We start from the raw sequence: 18,077 nt of genomic DNA, 5'->3' as shown, positions 1-18,077 counted from the left end.
TTTCTATGTGAGCTATGAGCACGTTGCTTAAATTGGGCTTGTTTTTTCCTCTGTAAAACTGAATGATGATATCTGCCTTCTAGGACCATTGTCAAGATTGAGCAGAAAATCATGTGTAAAGCACATCAAACGTTACCTGGCATAAAGTAAATGCCCTCTTTTTTTTTTTTTTTTTTTTTGGCTTAAACAACCAATATTTACAAATATTGTGTCACAGGGCTAGAGGTCAGAAGTATGAGATCAAGGTGTTGGCAGGGTTGATTCCATCTGAGGCCTCTGTATTAGTTTGTTCTTACACTTATATAAAGACATACCTGAGACTGGGTAATTTATGAAGAGGTTTAGTTGCCTCATGATTCTGTGAGCTGTATAAGCTTCTGGGGGAGGTCTCAGAAAACTTACAGCCATGGCAGAAGGCGAAAGGGAAGCAGGTACACTTCACATGGCCAGCAGGAGAGACAGAGCAAGCAGGGAAGCGTTACACACTTTCAAACAACCAGATCTCATGAGAACTCACTATCACGAGAGCAGCAAGGGGGATATCCGCCCCCAAGATCCAATTACCTCACCATATCCCTCCTCCAAAATTGGGGATTACAATTTGACATGAGACTTGGGTGGGGACATAGAGCTAAATCATATCAGCCTCTCTCCTAGGCTTGCAGGTGGACACCTTCCCCTTGTGTCCTTACATGGTCTTCCCTCTGAAATGCCCTCCTTAATCTTGATACGTTTCCATACCTGGTTGGGTCCAACATTGTACTTTTCCTTCTGTTTCATTGATTTACAATTCTTGTTTTCTATTACTGCCCCACCACTTTAATTGTGGCTTCACAGAATGTTTCACTCTCTGGCCAGATTGGACATCCTTCCGTTACTCTTTCTTTAAGAATATTGCTTTAAACACGCACCTGTTTTCTTTAGTGGATGTTGATTTTCTCTCTCCCGTTCTGTACTGTAGTCCACCTCAGTGACTTCTAGACACCCCTTCTTCCCCTTCCCCAGCACACATACCGGTTTTCCCCCAACCTGGCTGCCTAGCCTTTGCTCACTCTGGACCCACTACCTCACAGGTACGTACCAACTGCTCTCACCTGGCCTATCTCCACCTTAGTGCTTTATCAACCCCCGCCCGGGTGTCATCATGCAGATACCCATTTTCCCTATGGACCTGAGCTTCCTTGGGAATTGGTTCTAGGTCCCTAGTGCCCCTCTGCACCTGGCATGTGGCCAGGTACATTGTAGGTGCTGAGGTCAGGGCTTGGGGAAGACAGGAATGTTCACCGTGCCCTTGGGCTTTTGACAGTAACTGGGCTAAATCTGGCTTCTTCTGGAGGTGCAAGCTCAGGGGACCCAACAATTTGGCAGTTGTAACCCTGGACATGCTCTTGCCAATAACGGTGGGCCATCCATCAGCCCTGGCCTTAGTTTCCCCAGTGGGATTTGCAGAAGCCAGAGGGTTAAAGCCCTCCCAGCCCTGAGGCCTCATTATTTATCTTAGTGGGTCCATAGTGAAGATGAATTAGAATAACTCATTGGCACATGCTATGCCTTGGAGTGCAGTTTTCTGTTTTCTGGGAGAGAAAAGGCCTCTTAGGACAGAGCCCCCCACTGCCCTCCTGGGTCTCCAGGAGAGAGCCCAGATCTGGGTCAGAAGGGTTCAATGGTCAAGAATAGAGGGGTGGCTCTCTGCCTGGGAAGGCAACTGGGGTGAAAGCAGGGAGCTGGCCTTTCTCTGCACACTGCTAGGTAGCATGCAAAACCCTGCCTGTTCCGTTCCTGTTCTCCAGGGGAGGAATCTGAGGATGAGAGGGGTAAGATCCCTGCCCACTGCCATGCAGCAGCTAAGTGCAGAGCCTGGACTTGAACCTAGATCTGCCTGCTTCCAGAGCTGTGCTGCACCAGTGTTCTCGCAGCTCCCAGTCCAAAGGCTGACGTTGAGACAGTGCTTAAAAATATATCAGCAGTGTTTACAAATACCATTTCCTGTGTTATCTGGTACTGACAGAAGGAAGTGAACCTGGCACTCTGTGTTAGGTTTGGGGTTAGAGGCATAAGTGCCAAGTTCAGATGACCTAGAAAAACCTTTCTAGGTCAAATTACAATTTCAAAGATTTCTTTTCTTCTTCTTTTTGAACCGCTCCAAGATCGAACACTGTCGTTGACATATTTCCCTTCCGACAACACGAGCCCTTTGTGGCATGATTGAGGGCTTGTTTTGTAGTGCTGGGGAGAAAATATCTTCCACATCATCTGCTGCTCATTGTCTCAGTCACACTCGTTCCCCCCACACCACAGTGCCACGCGACGTACGCTCATGCGGCTTTTAGTTAATTGTCTTTGGCAAGAATCAGTTTTGGGACTTGTTCCCAACCGCTTGGATGATAGATAGTTGTCAAATACAAATATTGGCAGCACAGGGCAACCTGAGGCTCTAGACCGCTGACCGCATCCCAGCCTCTGGGGAGAGCCGGGAGCTGGGCAGCTCCATGTTATGGGAGGTAACGGGGCAAGACCTGGCAGCAGTACAGCCTTCTCATTACAGTGTAGGCTCTGGAGTTGAACTTCCTGGGTTTGAATCCTCACTCCACCCCTTCCTAGCTGTGTGGCCTTGGGCAAGCTACATAACCTCCCTCGACCTCAGTCTCCTTATCTGTAAAATGGGAGCCTCAGTAACTTACCTCGTGAGGTTGTCGTGAGGATTACAGGAATGGATGTTTGTCATTCAATTAAGAGTGCCTGGCTTGTCGTTAGTGTGATGTAAACATTGCACGCATTCGTTCTAATGAGTAAATGATTGTAGCCATTAGGTGGATGCTGTTGTGTGTCACCCTAGTCCCTCCTCAGATCCAGGCACACATTCTATCAGCTGCTTAGAGTGTTGGCTGCTGCCCCTATCAGCTGAGCCTCTCTCTGGGCAGCTCCATGGTGCCTTTGGTGGAAAGAGGAAGGCTTGGCCAAGGTCATCAACACTCGCGCCCTGGGCATCCTGCATCCGATGGCCATCCCATGTGGGGATACACAGTGCTTAGCTCCCTGCCTCAAACTGGGACACCTCTGCTGGGCCATCCCAGTTCCAGAGCTCCCCTTGGGACAGGTGGAGGCCTCCGTTGTGACTGTATCACAGTTTGGCTTGTCTTTCTGGCCTGTCCTGCTCCCTCAATCCCCTGTTGCACTTCCCAGTACATTTCTTGTCTGTAGATTTCACCCTCAGAGTCTGTTCCATATCTGAAACAACAGGTAGCTATCCAGACGCTGAATGGAATCTGATTTCCATTTTAAAGCACATGCTGATTTCACTTGCTTGTATTTTTGGAAGCTTTTTGGGGGGTGGCCTTGGGTTCTCCACCACTCCTGTCTCCCACCCTCTGTGTGTGCACCTTTTGGGCACTGTCAGCATGCCTTGGTCAGCTCCATGGCTCCTGGTGGGAAGAATGTTGCCTAGCTCCTGGGCAGACCATAAAACTCAAGACTGATGGAACAGCCCAGGGGCTCAGAGGGCATCACCCATTCAACCCTTGCAGGTACAAATGAGGAAACTGAGGCCTAGAAAGGGGGAGGCCTTTTTCAAGGGCACACAGTGAGTGGTACCTTTCTTTTCCATCTTTGAAGGTGATGGTGTCTCGGGATGTAGTGAGCAGGCTGGTCTTAGACGTTCGGCTGTTGTGATATTGTGGCGCTAGGGTCCAATACATGTTTTACGGGGTGCCCCCATGGCAGAGGAGTGGCCAGGCAGGCCCGGGAGTGGGTATCAGCAATGGCTTCTGGAAGGGGGACAGCATGGGAGTTGAATGGGCATGAACGGTGTGGAAGAGAGAAAGCAGGGAGTTTTAGGTGGAGACACAGCTGCTGCAGAGGCCTGGATGAGGTGTGCGGGAGAGTGTGATCTGGGCAGGGAGCTTGGAAAGGCAGAAGAGGGGATGGGCATGTGATGGGTGGGAGGCAGCCTGGACCGTCAGGCTGGCAGGCGGCAGATGCTCAAGTGAATGCTGTGGCCAAGAATTAAAACTTTTCCCCAGTGGAGGGGATGGGACTTGATGGAGAGTGACTTGGGGAGAGCCACGCAGAGGCCTTACACATCATGGTCCCCACTGACCCTGCACTGCCTGAGCCAGTTGATGCTCAGTCAATGGTTGTGGAATGAATGAGTGAACGAATGAGGGAAGGGAAGATGGTGCTGAAGAAGAGGCCTCCAGCTGCACTGTGGCGGGTAGGTGGGAGGAGCCCACGGGCTCTGATGAAACTGGCTCTTGGTTGGTGGTTTTATCCTTCTGAGCCAGACTGTGGGTCCCTACCTTCCCTCCTGTCACTGGAGAGGTCCATGGGCCTGGCTTTGATGAGACTCTGGGGACTTGGGGAGTGCCGGTGAGACCAGCTGAGAGCATATACATTGGCATCACCCACAGCAGAAGCCCAGGGCAAGGGCTCAAAGTCGTGAGCCCAATCAGATGAGGTCCTGGCCCTGCCCCTTGGATGGCCTCATCTCATTACACCTTGACCCACTTCCCAGCCCAGCTCCTTCCAGCCCCAGGCAGCGTCTGCAGCCCTCTTTGAACCATTCCCCCTCACAGCGCCAAATGAAAATGTTTGTTGAAAACAACATGTGCATAATTAAAGCTTAATGAGCGCTTGTCTGTTTGGAATGTGCAATTAGATTTACAATCTGGGATGGGAGAGAGCTCCAAATGGCTTTAAATGGAGCTGAGAGAGAGGATAATTTTTGCCATAAATCTGCAGTAATGCAGACGGTGTGTGAGCTACCAGTGGCAGTACCAGGGAAGGAAAAAATACAGGCCTGCCAGGCCTCCATGCTATCTATGTTAGGGGGCTGCCCTGCCCATCAGGCCAGGCCCTCTGGGCAGCTGCAGCTGGTGAGTATACTGGGATGGGACTTACTGGTGGTCCTGGGGCAGATCTGCCCTAGGTTGGAGCTGGAGTTCCTGCCTGCAGCCTATGAGATCTGTGATCCAGCCAACTGTGAGGGGCTGAGGGGCTGATGCTGAGTCCAGCTGCCCAGGACCCCAGGATCCCATGGCTGGGGCGAGATTCCTGCGTCATCACCATGTTCACCCCCAGCCTACAAACTGGCTTCAGGGCAGAGCCCTAGACTGGGATGTGGCCCTCTACTTTGTTCTCTGCTGTTTCCTAGTACCCAGAGCATACATAGTAAGGCCTCAGTTAACATTTGTTGGATGAATGAATGCCTCGTTACTAGACTCTTGCCTTCAACACATCACTCTTCCTCTGCAAACCCCATTTCTCCCATATTTATCACAGAGAAATGGATTCGGCTACTGCTGATGATGTCAACTCTTCTGTCTCTGGGGTTCTGGGTCAGAAGAAGACAATGACTAGGGAAGCGTCTAGACCAGCACCATCCAGTAGAAATACAATGCAGGCCACATACATGATTTTAAATTTTCTAATAGCCATGTTCAGAAAAAGTGAAAAGAAACAGGTGACATTAATTTTAATATTTTAGTTAACCCAGTATATCCCAAATATTATTCCAATACATCATCAATATACAAATATTGATAAGGTATTTTGCATTCCTTTTTGTTGTCATCGTCATCATTCTTGCTCTGAAGTCTTTGAGATTCAGTGTGGACTTTACATTTACCCACATCTCAGTTTGGACTAGTCACGATTCAAGTGCTCAGAAGCCACATGTGGTAAGTGGCCACCATTCTAGATGGTGGAGGTCTAGAAAGAGTACAGTTAGCCAGGTGGGAGGGGGCAATGATTTCCATCTCCCAGAGGAGCCCAGGTGCCTGGCAGCCCTCATCTCTGGTGTTATAGTGACCACTGCCATTTTTACACTACTCATCGATGTCTTTTATTGACTGAAATAGGTGGCACCATCCAAGCCAACTCTTGGTGGTGGTGGGGACAAGGGTCCTGCAGGGGCCCACAGCACTAAGCTTGCTTACAAGGGACATTCCCAGCTCCTGTGGCAGGCAGTGCCCAAGGCGTTGTCCTTGCTTCTGATAGTTAAGGTCCCAGGCCCGTAGTCATGAGGTCACCTTCTCTGGTTCACGTGGCTTGGAGGCAGTGGGGGTGGGAAGCCAGGGTGTACTCTTAGGAGTCAGCAGCCTGGACTTCAAGACTCAGCTCAGGCAGGTCTTGGCTGTGTGGCCTTAGGCAGATCCCCTAAACTTTCCGGGCCTCTGTCACCAGGAGGATTTATCACCAGGCAGAATACAAATGTGCGTTGTGCCCAGCAAAGCAGGCGCACCAATCAGGAGAAAAACATTTTTGAAGAGAGGTTAATATCTGATATTTTAGGAACAAAGCATGAAAGTTGTCGTTGTTGGGAAAAATCAGCCCTCACAGTTGGACTTTCTTATAAAAGACTTTAATTTGCAAATTTTATTTCAAATTACATACAGTGGGCACAGGCATCAAGGGTCTTTTCCATGATTAAGACCTCAGAGATTTGCACAAAGCCCCACTCAGTTTCTTCATCTACAGAAGAGAGGTAGTTATAGCAACTGGCAGGGTTCTTAGGAGGATTCAATAATAAAATAAGAAATAGCTAATAATGATTGAGTACCTTCTCTAGGTAGGCAATGTGCTAAGCACTTTCCGTATATTTAATCCAAATAATAGTCATACCCATTTTGCAGATGAGAAAACTGAGACACAGTATGTAGTTTAAAAAAAAAAAAACCCAACAGCTTGAAAGCAACAAGTCCAGGATTTGAACCCTGGCAGCCAGACCAGGGCCTGTGTTTGTATCCACTGTGCCATCATGTTTCCCCAAGTGGTGATGGGCATGGATTTGGTGTACAGGGCCCGGATCAGGCTGAGACTGAGGCTTCCCGGGCCATGCTCTATTCCTGTTCCTCTTCCATCTGTGCCGGGCTCTCTGCCTGCACCCCTCCCCTGGCATCTTCCTGGCCCTGATGTGTATTTCCCCATGAGACTTCCACATAAAACCGCACTCTCGGCAGGACCTAGGTTGCAGCTGCCTCTCTCTTTAGAGCTGTGTTTTATCTGTGCAGAATGAGCGTTCTCACGGCCCAATGTGGGGCAGGCGGGAGCAGTGTGTGCTGCTTTGATTGTTTCCTTTTTAGATCTTGGTGAGGCGCAGCTCTCAGTGCCTGTGACTGGCTAGGCTGAGGGCTGTGCATCCCTGGTCTTTGATCTGTGTCTCTGTGCAGAGGGGAAGAGCAACAGCTTCTACAGAACAGCTGCTGCTTTGGTACCTGGGATCAAGGCCAAGTTCAGACTTCCTGGGTGGCTTTGGACAAGTTCCCAACCACTCTGAGCCTCACCTTGCTCATCTCGACAGTGGGGCTGCTGCTTATGGAAACCTGGGGATTTCTAGGGGGTTCCAGTGAGATGGCTGGTCACAGCTCTGGGACAGGGGCTGGTATACAGTAGGTGCTCTTTGGCCAGTGCTCACAGCAGCCTTGGATGTCATATTCCTTGCTCCTTGCCTAGTCACCTCCTGTGCTTCCTACATCATGGAGCCTCCAAGTCACTTTTTCAGGATGCTTCTCTGGAAAGACCCTCTGCCTTGCTTCTGCTCCCCTTGGCTAACCTTATCCTGGCCTTTGTCACATGTGTCAAAGAAGAGGGCATCATTCAATATCGAAAGCAAGAAGCTGAATTCATTGGTATACTTTGCAAGGGTAGTCTCCCCAAATCAAGCAAGAGGCTGATCTTTTCAGGGTTTGGGGAAGCATGGAGTCCTGGGATAGGAGGACTTTCAGAGCAGAAGATTTTGAGACAGGCTGGCTGTCTCCCTGGTGGACATGTGGCTATTAGGAGTAAGACTATTGATTGATTGACTTTCAGAGGTGGGGCTGTAAAGCTCCCAGTGACCAATGAGAATGAGCTTTAAGCTGGTTTGGGGACTCATTGTTTACAGCTGGGGACTGTGGTCAAAGAACATCTCTTCCTTTGTAGATTTGGAGAATAGGAAGGTTTCATTCTCCCTCCATAGCTGTCATCTTCTCCGAAGGACTGGGGGTTCCTTGAAGGCAGGGGCTGTGTCATCATCATTTGGCATGCCTGGCATCTAGCACACTGCCTGGCACACAGTAAGCACTCACAAGAGATCGTTCAATGAACAGTGACTGTTGCCTCCAAGTCCCTTTGCTTTTATCTCTTTTCAGTGCCTTTGTGATGATCTATTTGCATAGATTTCCCAAGGGGCAGTGGCAAAATTCACTTGTAGATTCCCCAGTGGCTGGGAGCATATTCCTCAGCACATGATAGGTGCCTGGTACACGATACAACAAAGGCACTGCCTGGTCTCGTTTTGCCTCGGAACATTTGAATGAGATCTTAGACCCAGGACCAAGAGTGGGAGCGAATGGGCAGAAGACATGGGAGGGACAGGGTCAAGGTGAAGAGGCTGACCTTGGAACAGGAGGGAGATACCTTTTCAGACTAAAGGAAAGGAAGTCAAGATGAGCATGATGTAAATAATGTAGGGAAGGTTGGGAGAATTGAGGGAATATCTGATGGCTTCAATTCCTCAGTGACAGAGGAGACAATGTCATCTGCTAGACTGAGGCAGATGGGGGCTGATAAGGGGATAGGAGTTGAGTATATCATAAAAATGATAATAGGTAAATTTATTAAGCACCTGTCAAAAATAGTTAATATCTGTAACATAATGCTTAATAATGCTAACTCATAGCTGATGTCTGATAACAGATACCAAGAACCTTATGAGGTAGGAATGTAGCTGTCATAATTGTTGTTTTATAGGTGAGGAAAGGAAGGCAAAGTGAAGTTAAAGTCACTGAGCTCGTAGGTAGTGGAACCAGTCGTCAGATAAGTGCTGTTACCCAGTATGTTACACTGCACATAGGAGTTGAATTAAGTCCAAAGCTGATTTTAGATGGAAGCTTTTGGTTAGGTCCAAGAATATGGGTTTATAAAAGCAAGCAAGACAGTGTTAAGGTTGGAGTTTGTAGCCAGAAATAAAGAAGGGCCTAGGAAGAGGTAGAGTTCAGTGGATAGAGAAAGGGAGAGTGCTCTAGGCTGATGGTGGGACGATGTGTGAGAGTGGGAGCACTTGCTGGGTGTGGTGGCTCATGCCTGTAATCCCAGCACTTTGGGAGGCCGAGGCAGGCAGGTCACTTGAGAGCATTAGTTCGAGATCAGCCTGGCCAACATGGTGAAACCCCGTCTCTCTCTACTAAAAATACAAATTTAGCCAGGCGTGGTGGTGCATGCCTGTAATCCCAGCTACTCAGGAGGCTGAGGCAGGAGAATCACTTGAACCTGGGAGGTGGAGGTTGCAGTGGACCGAGATCATGCCACTTCACTCCAGCCTGGGCGACACAGCAAAACTGTCTCAAAAAAAAAAAAAAAAAAAAAAAAAAAAAGTGGTGTTACTGGAGGCTCCCACTACGCTGAGGACCCCATGGGAACTGAGACTTGGGGCTGTCCTGGAGGGTCCTGGATATAGGCTAAGTGATGGGGAGTCTCTGCAGGGTTTGGATCTGAGGAGTGAAGCGATTGCCCAAATATTGCTAGTGATAGCCAAGGTGTAAGATGGATTGTGTAACACGGACCCACCAACATGGGTTTGTGGTGCCTGCGTGTGCCCCTATGCTGTGCATACCACATGCATTGTATACCTTTGTGTTCACACTCAGCATACTCTTAGGGCAGCTGAGCAGAAGGATGTTGCAGGTGATTGGATCAGAGGGATGTAGATGGCAGGGAGACCAGAATCACCCCAGGGGTACTGACTGTGGGACTGTGTGGAAGGTGACAGTTTCTGTTATGACAGGGGAGTGCTGGAGAAGCAGCAAGTCCATGTACATGTTATGAGTTTAGTGCTGGAGGTGTTGAATTTGAGGTGCTCATGAGCAAATGGGGGAGATAGCCAGGGAGAAAACTATCCATATTGGAATCTGGAGGTAATTTGGCTAAAGATGAGGATTTGAGAATTGGTGATGTTGCAACCATGAGTAGCCATGACATTTTCCAGAGAAAGCGTGAATCGAGTGAGAAGGAAATACCAGACCCACACTTCTATGTGCCTATCCATTCCACCCAACCACTCAACCCATTTTATCCACCCAAGAACCCACACGTCCAGGCATCTATCCATGCATCCCCAACACCCATCTCACCCATCCATGTTCATCTCGTCCACCATCCCAATACTCTTCCCATACACTTGTCTGTTCACACTCACGCAGCCATCCCCTTTCACCTATCCATTCATCCACTCCTCCCTCTCATCCCAGCCATCCTATCCATACATCCCAACCACCCATCTATTTGTCCATCCATCCATCTCATTAATAAACCATTCATTAATAATCATTTTGTATCGATTACATGTTGAAATCATGTTATGAATATATTGAGTTAAATATATCAAAATTAAGTTTATCTGTTAATATTTTTAAACTGTGGCTACTACATTTAAAAATAATGAAAAGAGTATAATTGGATTGTCTGTAACACAAGGGATAAATGCTTGAGGGGATGGATACCCCATTCTCCATGATGTGATTATTACACATTGCATGCCTGTGTTGAAACATCTTATGTACCCCATAAAAAAACTGTGGATACTAGAAAATGTAAAATTACATATGTGGGTCACATTTGTAACTTATATTATATTTCTGTTGGACAGTGCTAATGTGTACAATCCCTCACCCATCTGTTCATTCACCTATCACCCGCCGATCATCCATCTATCCATCACCCATCTATCAATCATCTGTCCACCCATTCATTCATCCACCCATTTGCCCATCCATCCATCCCATCCTTTACTCCTTCCTCCTTTGCATCCATTCATCTACCCAGTTATCACATCTGTTTACCCCACAAATATTTTATTTATATCTGTCATAAATCAGTGACTCTGTAGTCATAAGAATGAGAAAACTGAGGCTTAAAGCAGTTAAGCAATTTGCCCAAGGTGGCACAGATGGACCTGGGATCTGACTCTCTAAGATCAGGGCTCTTCACCTTAGTTGCCTATTTGTTAAGTTTCCTTAAAAGATCCTTTGGAGAAGCATGGTGTGCTTAGGTTGGGGGATGGTTGTTGGAATAGGGGCCGAGGAGCTCCTTTCCCTGAGGGGACCACACAGGGAAAGGAGAGGTAGGGGAGAGACAGACGCCTTAGAAGCCCCTGTAAGCTGTGTCCCTGGTGGCCGTCATGAAAGGGTTATCCCTACACATTCGATATTTGCAAAAATGTGGGTTCTTTCAGATTCCAAAACTCATTTCCATGACAAAACTCTTGGGAAGAGAAGATGAAGGCCTGGCTTTTGCAGAACAATCTTCCAGCTGTAATGAGGACTGAAGATGGCAATGGGAAAAGGAATTATAATTAGAATATGAAATGGGGAAAATTAATCTATTCCAGTCACTGGTAAGAGGATGTTCTCCTGGCGTTCATGGAAATTCTTAAGCTGTTGTTTCTCCCTACATTTTTTTTCTCACATTTTAAAGCATAGGGAAGGCTGTGTGGTATGAAAAAAAGATTTTTGGCCAAGGAACTGATAAACTGTGAAATATGCGTAGAATTGAAGTTCTTGTGCATCTTTGCTTTGTATGTCTCTATGCACATGCAGTATATGTTTGTGTTCACATTTATGTAAGTTACATTTAAATGGCTGCAGACGCATGGAATGTTTGTACACATACGGGCACACTCTGCTTTTGTTGTGTGCATGCTGTGGTTATTTTGTGCCCAGTTGTATAAAGGGTCTCTGACATGTACACACTCACGCTTGTGCTGTGTGTGTGTTGCTTTGTGTTACCCATGGACATGGTACATGAGTGAGTTGGACACTGCCATGTTGAACGCTGTGCTGCATGACATGGGTCCACACAAACATGGGTTTGTGGTGCGTGTGTGTGCTGCCCACGCTGTGCACACGGTGTACATCATATACCTTTGTGTTCACACAGCGTATGCACTGCGGTGGGTGTAGATGTGGGTGTTTTTGATCTTGTCTGTGCACATGTGGAGGAGGAGGTAGCCCTGCTGTGTCTGACGGCAGAGGTAACTTTGTGATCTCTCCCTTTGGCTTCCAAGTTCATTTACCCAGAAAAGGCCCCAAATGAGGAGAGGCTGAGGGGGTAAGTCCCACACCTTAGAGTCCTGGAAGCCAAGCCAGGGGGAGCCTGGGAACCCTCAGTGTCCCCCAACTATTCCTTCATGCCCTCGAAGGGCTCCAATGTGGTGGAACCCTGGCAGAGGTGGGCAGAGAACAGGCTTCCTCGCCCCCTCAGGGCCTCTGCTCACTGCTGCTCAACAGCTGGTTCTGAGCCCAGCAGGCTCCAGGGCACTGTGCAAGGTACCCAAGGGTAACTGAACTGAGGAGACCCAGGCCCTGCCTCGGGAACCTCTGCCAACTTCTCAAGTGCCCCTTGAAAGCCAGAAGCAAGCTTTACTCCAGCACGCGGCAGCTCTTTCCTAGACATTGGTTGAATAAAGGAGTGAATGAATGAGGCTCTGGTGACCTCATAGGAATCTACTGCCCACCCCCTTGCCTGCCCCTAACACACCCGCATCAGAGACCAGGCCCCCTTACCCTACATCTCCAGTGCCATTCCCACTGCTCTCTGTGGATAATTCCTCCCTCTCCTGAACCTCTAACACACTTATCAAGCACCTGTTATGCGCCAGGCCCAAGGCAGACTATTGATTATATATAGTAGGATTTAGAAAAGCATTGGTCCCTGCTGTGAATGCACTTGCAGCTAGTGGGAGAGCCCAAGCAGAAAAAATCCAATAAGGGACTCTTAAATTCCATCTCTCCCCAACTGTGTGATCCTGGACAACTACTTATCCTCTCTCTACCCATTTCCTTGGTTTTAGCAGGGAAAAGAATACTTTCTTCATTGGATCATTGTGAGGATTAAATGAGGTCCTTTATGTAAAGCATTTTGCTCAGTGCCAGGAATATTCAGTCAGTCACCAAATATTTATTGATTGTCTGTCTACTGCGCATATCAGGGAATGAAGCAGATGGTGGCCCCTGCCTTGCAGTGGCTCTGTTCTCGCCAGCATTTAATAAATGGTGACCATTCAAAGGTTTTTGGACATCTTTCCCTGTTTCTTATGCATATTCCTATATCATACCGTTCGATTACTATTGCTTTATAAAATGTTTCAAACACTTCATTAAACTTAATGTTCCTCCATCTCCAATTATTCTTTCTATTAGGGTCTACTTATAAGTTACGTGTAGTTTTAAAAAAATTTTACTTTTGTCGAAATGATCAATGACTATGGTCACACATCAAGTCAAGTACCCAGGAGCTTTTGCTGAAAGCTCCCCCACCCTGCCTAATCTATAGCCCCATCCCTAATGCCAGGCTCTGGGAGATTTGGAGATGACCAGGACACAGTTCCAGCCTCCATGTTGCTCCCACTCTGGGACAGATGACAAATGTGGAGCCAGTCTATGTTGTAAGAGGAACAGCCAGAGGAGGGTGAGAGCATGGCAGGCCTCCTGGAGGAGGTAACCTCTCAGCAGGGTCTTACAGCATGAGCTCTGGGTGCAGTGTGGTAGACGGAGTCCTGCATTTGGGGTCAGTGCCCAAACTCTAGGCATGGAAGAGCCTTTTCTTTTAATCATCCAGCAGTCACTGAAGGACTCTCCCCGTCCCTGTGCTGGGGAGGCTCTTTGGTGTAACCATCAACCCAACTGCCTAGATGGGAAGATAGGCCTGGTCAGAGGTGATCTGAATGTGGTAGTGGCTGCTTTATTTACTTATTCAACAAACATTTATTGAGTACCTTCTCTGTGCCAGGCACTGTTCTAGGAGCTTGGGAGGCATCAAGGTACAGATAGACAAAGATCCCTGATCCCTGGGAGCCTCCATTTTAGTAGGAGGAATCTAATCGTAAGCAATGAATATAGTAAATATAGAGAATGCTAGAAGGTAACAGGGGCTATGGAACAAAGACCAAGGGAAGGCGGGGCGAGGGTGCATCGAAAATGGTGGTAGAAAGGGTGGTGGGCTCTCAGCCCACAGGGGCTGGGGCTGGCGTCTGAGGCAGTTGTCAAGCAAAGCTTCTCTGAGTGAAGGGGACTGGGTAAACTGACATTTCACATGGTTGTGGGCGTTTGGATTTCTACGGCCTCCATGAGGGCAGCTGGGTGATGTCTGTCTAAATTACAAATGCACATACAGTTGGACCCAGCAATTATACAAACGAATCCTACAGATAAACTCACACCCATGTGGAATAACGGATGCACAAAAATATTTATGGGAGCAATATTGGGATAGCAGAAAACTAGAAACAATGCAACTACCCATGTGCTCAGCTAGTTAAATATATGTGTTATATCAACACTGTGGAATACTGGGTACAGAAGAAAGAATTATGTTCTGATATAAAACATTTTCTAAGATGTGTTGCTAAGAGAAAAATAAAGTGTAAAACTGTATAGCATGCTGTCATGAATAGAATAGATGACTCTAAAATGTGTATATGTAGACAGTCTTTGAAGTGATATAAAAAAGCTGGTAGACATTGCCTCTGGAGAGGGGCAGTGCTGATGGCTGGGAGGTGGGGTGGTGTTGCTTTTTGTACTCTTGGAATTTTGAACCATGTGAATATATCTTAATAAATAAATGGTTCAATTAAAATAAAATGCCCCACCCAGAACCCTTTACTGATCAGCACAGACATCTCCCACCCACCTTGAGCACGAGCTGCCTGCAAATGGCTCACAGCCAGTATAGTTCTCTGAAGACTTGTCCTTGGCCAGTTGGGGGCCACCTTGCTCAGAAGGTTATGCCTCCCCATGTCCCCTAAGGGCAGCCCATGGCCGATGACTTCCTTCCCTGGGCTACAACAGCCACCCCTTGTTTCATGTTGGTACTAACTCTGCATACAATTCATGCCCCAGAGCTCCCCACCAGAACAGGCTGAAGCAAGTCTTCAGGCAAGACCACATCCTTGCTTAGCTGTACCCACTCCTGTCCGGCTTGCCTTCCACACTTACAGGTTGTTCCCAAGGAGTACTTAATAACCACATGCATCTGAACCCTTGCCTCAGGCTCTGCTTCTAGGGAACCCTATCTAAGACACCTAGCTCAAAGGAAGGGAACTAACTGGAATTAAGTCCTCTCCATATGAATGTGTTGAGTCAAGTGCTCTACAGTGCAACATCCTATGAGGAGGGGCCTACAGGCATCATCCCCATTTAACAGATGAGGAATCTCAGAAGTTGAGGCACCAACTTGAGATCACACTTCAGGGCAAAGAGGGAGGCAGGGGTCCCAGAGCCCACATTTCTTCCCCTGCACCTGCTCCTGAATTTTTAGGCAGATTTATAGGGAAATCTTCCTGAATCCAGACTTAGCAGCTTCTCTGCACACAGGATTTAGTTCCTGTACATGGTCTCTACCATAATCCTCACTGCCTGTAGCCAGGCGTGGTCCTAGGGGCTGTGATGGCGTAGGTGATGGGCCAAAACCACTCAGGATGGCAGGACCCGGAGGGCATGTCTGGGGAAGGCTGTCACGATCCCAAGGCTCTGGTGTTCTTGGCCTCCCCCAGCACATGGGATTCCAGCTCTAGCTGATCACCTGATATAATTTTAGTCAAGGGAGGTGTTTGCATACTTCCAAGGATGGGCAGCTCAGCATATGGCAAGGCAGCTTGCTGTGTTTATGGACAAGTTATAGAGGGCAGAAAGGTTTTCCCATTTTCATTCTAAGTGTGATTAACAGCATGAACCTGAGCACTCGAGGGCCATGGAAGAGGGGCTGCTCCTTCCACCCTAGAGGTAGCCCTGCTGAAATGGGGCCTTGGGCATCCTGGGCTCTGATTTGGCTTCTGCAGTCCCCACGGTCCCCTGCATTCAGTCTGCTGCCTTCCTCGGGCTGCTTCTCCCGGTGCCTTCCTGAGAGCATTTTAATCAGAGCTGCTTCTCTCTCTCTCTCTATTCTAGTTTGATGGTGACAGTGCCTACGTGGGGATGAGTGACGGAAACCCAGAACTCCTGTCAACCAGCCAGGTGGGTGCCTCGTCCTCCCTGAACGGGTGTCTTAAGATTTGGGCTAGCTGGAGCTGAGCTGTTCCTGGATGGAGGTGGGGGGTGCACAGTGGGGCCAGCACAGCCCGCTGCTATCTTCTCTCTGAATGATCAAGAATAGCAATAGTCTCCTTAAAAGGTACAATCAAAGTGGGACTATAGGGTTCTCTGTAAATCAACTACCTGGCTACTCTTGGCTTAAAATGGATTGGGAACTTGATGAAACTTGAAATGTATTGCCTACACTCCCTACCCTTTGGGCAGCTTTTCAGCAGCAGTGAGTTGAGGTGCCTGCTGCTGTCTGGTGCCACCTGCCTCTTGCCACCACACAGCACCCATGGGGACATGTTCTGTTTTGGATGCACACATGCCCTTGCATAGACATGCATGGTTCTCTTGCCCGCTGGGAGTTGTTGAAGGCCACAGGGGAGGGTTGTGGATAGGGCACAAGGAAGAAGAGCAGAGGGTCTTACTGGTGGCAAAGGAAGCACAGTCATTCCTGGGCAAGTCTGTCCGAACCCCAGCCTGGCTCTCTGGGGGGTCACAGTTGCCAGTTGGAATCAGATTTTCCACTGAGAGCCTGGTCTCTGAAAATTAATGTTTCTCTCAGCTGGGAGCATCCTCACTATAGACTATGATGCCACAGAGGGTCCTTGCTGCAGGCTGAGGGTCCAGGGAGGGTCTCCCTGCAGAATGTGATGGCAGGGTGGGTCCTCACTGCAGGCTGGGACCCCAGGAAGGGTTCTCACTGTAGGCTGAGATCAGGGAGGGTCCTCACTGCAGGCCAGGACCCTTTGGAAGGTCATCCCTGCAGAATGTGATGCCAAGGTGGGTCCTCACTGCAGGTGGGGGCCCCAGGGAGGGTCCTTACTACAGGCCGGAACCCCAGGGAAGGTCCTCACGGCAGAATGTGATACCAGGAAGTATTCTCATTGCAGGCATGGCATCGTGGAGGATCGTTCCCTAAGGCAGTGGTGCTTGCTGGGTGGGACTAGCTCAGGACACTGATTGGAGAGCCGAGGAGAGTTATAGCTGCTGAGAAACTTGGGAAGCTGGAGGGCAACCCCGGCCCTGAAGCTGACCTCTACCCTCTGTCTCTGCCATTGTGGGGGCTATGGCAGTCCAAGCTGGATGGCCCCTCAGCCATCAGGCTGGGCACATATTTTCCAGATGGGGCAATAGAAGCCTATTAACTCACAAATATTTATGTCCCTATTCTGTGACAGGTCCCATGGAGGCCATAGATGAGTAAGACACGGGCCTGTGGCCCTAGGGGGCACTACTAGTGAGGAAGATACTGTAGTCTCAGTGGGGCATGGAAGCTCTGCTGCAGGGTGCTGCGCCCCCTCCCCTGCCGCTGCAGGATCGCTCATGCCGGGGCCACCATACCATGCCCCTCTCTGGCCTGTCCCCATGTGAGCATCATGCTGCTGCTGCAAAGCTGCCTTTATACTGCATTGACATGCGCCAACATGCAAGACTGGTGGGCAAGACTCCAGGCCCTGGAAGTGGTTATTTTGGAAGAGTACACTGATGTCATTTAATTGTACATAATCAACTGAAGTCTCATCTCAGCGGACCAGAGTTAGCCCTGACATCTCATCTGAGCCTTTTCACAATGTTTAGATAGTATTTTTGTTAACATATTGAGCCCTGGTTTTCAGAACTATGTTATGGTAAATTCTGTTCTGGAACCTACTGGAAATCATCAGCAATGTCCTTCCACCAAGAAGGGAAAGTGGGACACAGTGGGGCTCTGTGTCTGCTCTAGGCCTGGGCAGAGGAGAGCACAGTCGTTTGGAGAGGAGACTTGGTACAAATAAATGTCACCCTCCCCAAAACATTAACAGTCATATCCTCAACAATTCCCCCAGCACTTTGCAGCTTGCAAAGCCTTTTTCTCAATGGTTATTTCAGCTAATCCTCACAACAGCCTCGAGAATGAGTAGACATTATTGTTCAGTCAATTTTATAGATGATGCAACTGAAGATCAAGGATGTTGGCTGATTCAGTCAAGGTGACTCAGCCAGGGAGCACTAGAGCTGGCATTCAAACTTGTGAAGCTCAGACTCGGA

General features: G+C 48.5%; 1 protein-coding gene across 6 annotated transcripts in view; it reads left to right on the top strand.

Annotated features, from left to right (window-relative positions):
* The window catches only part of TOX2 (TOX high mobility group box family member 2), a 154,063-nt gene that overhangs the window by 42,592 nt on the left and 93,394 nt on the right, over positions 1-18,077 (top strand). For 5 of the 6 annotated variants that reach the window (XM_058433117.1, XM_058433116.1, XM_058433119.1 and 2 more), the window contains exon 2: positions 15,918-15,983. In XM_058433117.1, the coding sequence (XP_058289100.1) occupies positions 15,918-15,983 (66 nt within the window). Of the gene's footprint in view, positions 1-5,656; positions 5,676-15,917; positions 15,984-18,077 lie in introns of those variants that run through there. The other variant, XM_058433118.1, reaches the window with a different exon arrangement.

The sequence above is a fragment of the Hylobates moloch genome, unplaced genomic scaffold (assembly GCF_009828535.3).
Source record: "Hylobates moloch isolate HMO894 unplaced genomic scaffold, HMol_V3 SCAFFOLD_21, whole genome shotgun sequence".
NCBI lineage: Eukaryota > Metazoa > Chordata > Mammalia > Primates > Hylobatidae > Hylobates > Hylobates moloch.
Note: the sequence above shows the minus strand (reverse complement) of the source record. Positions and strands in the feature narration are given on the sequence as shown.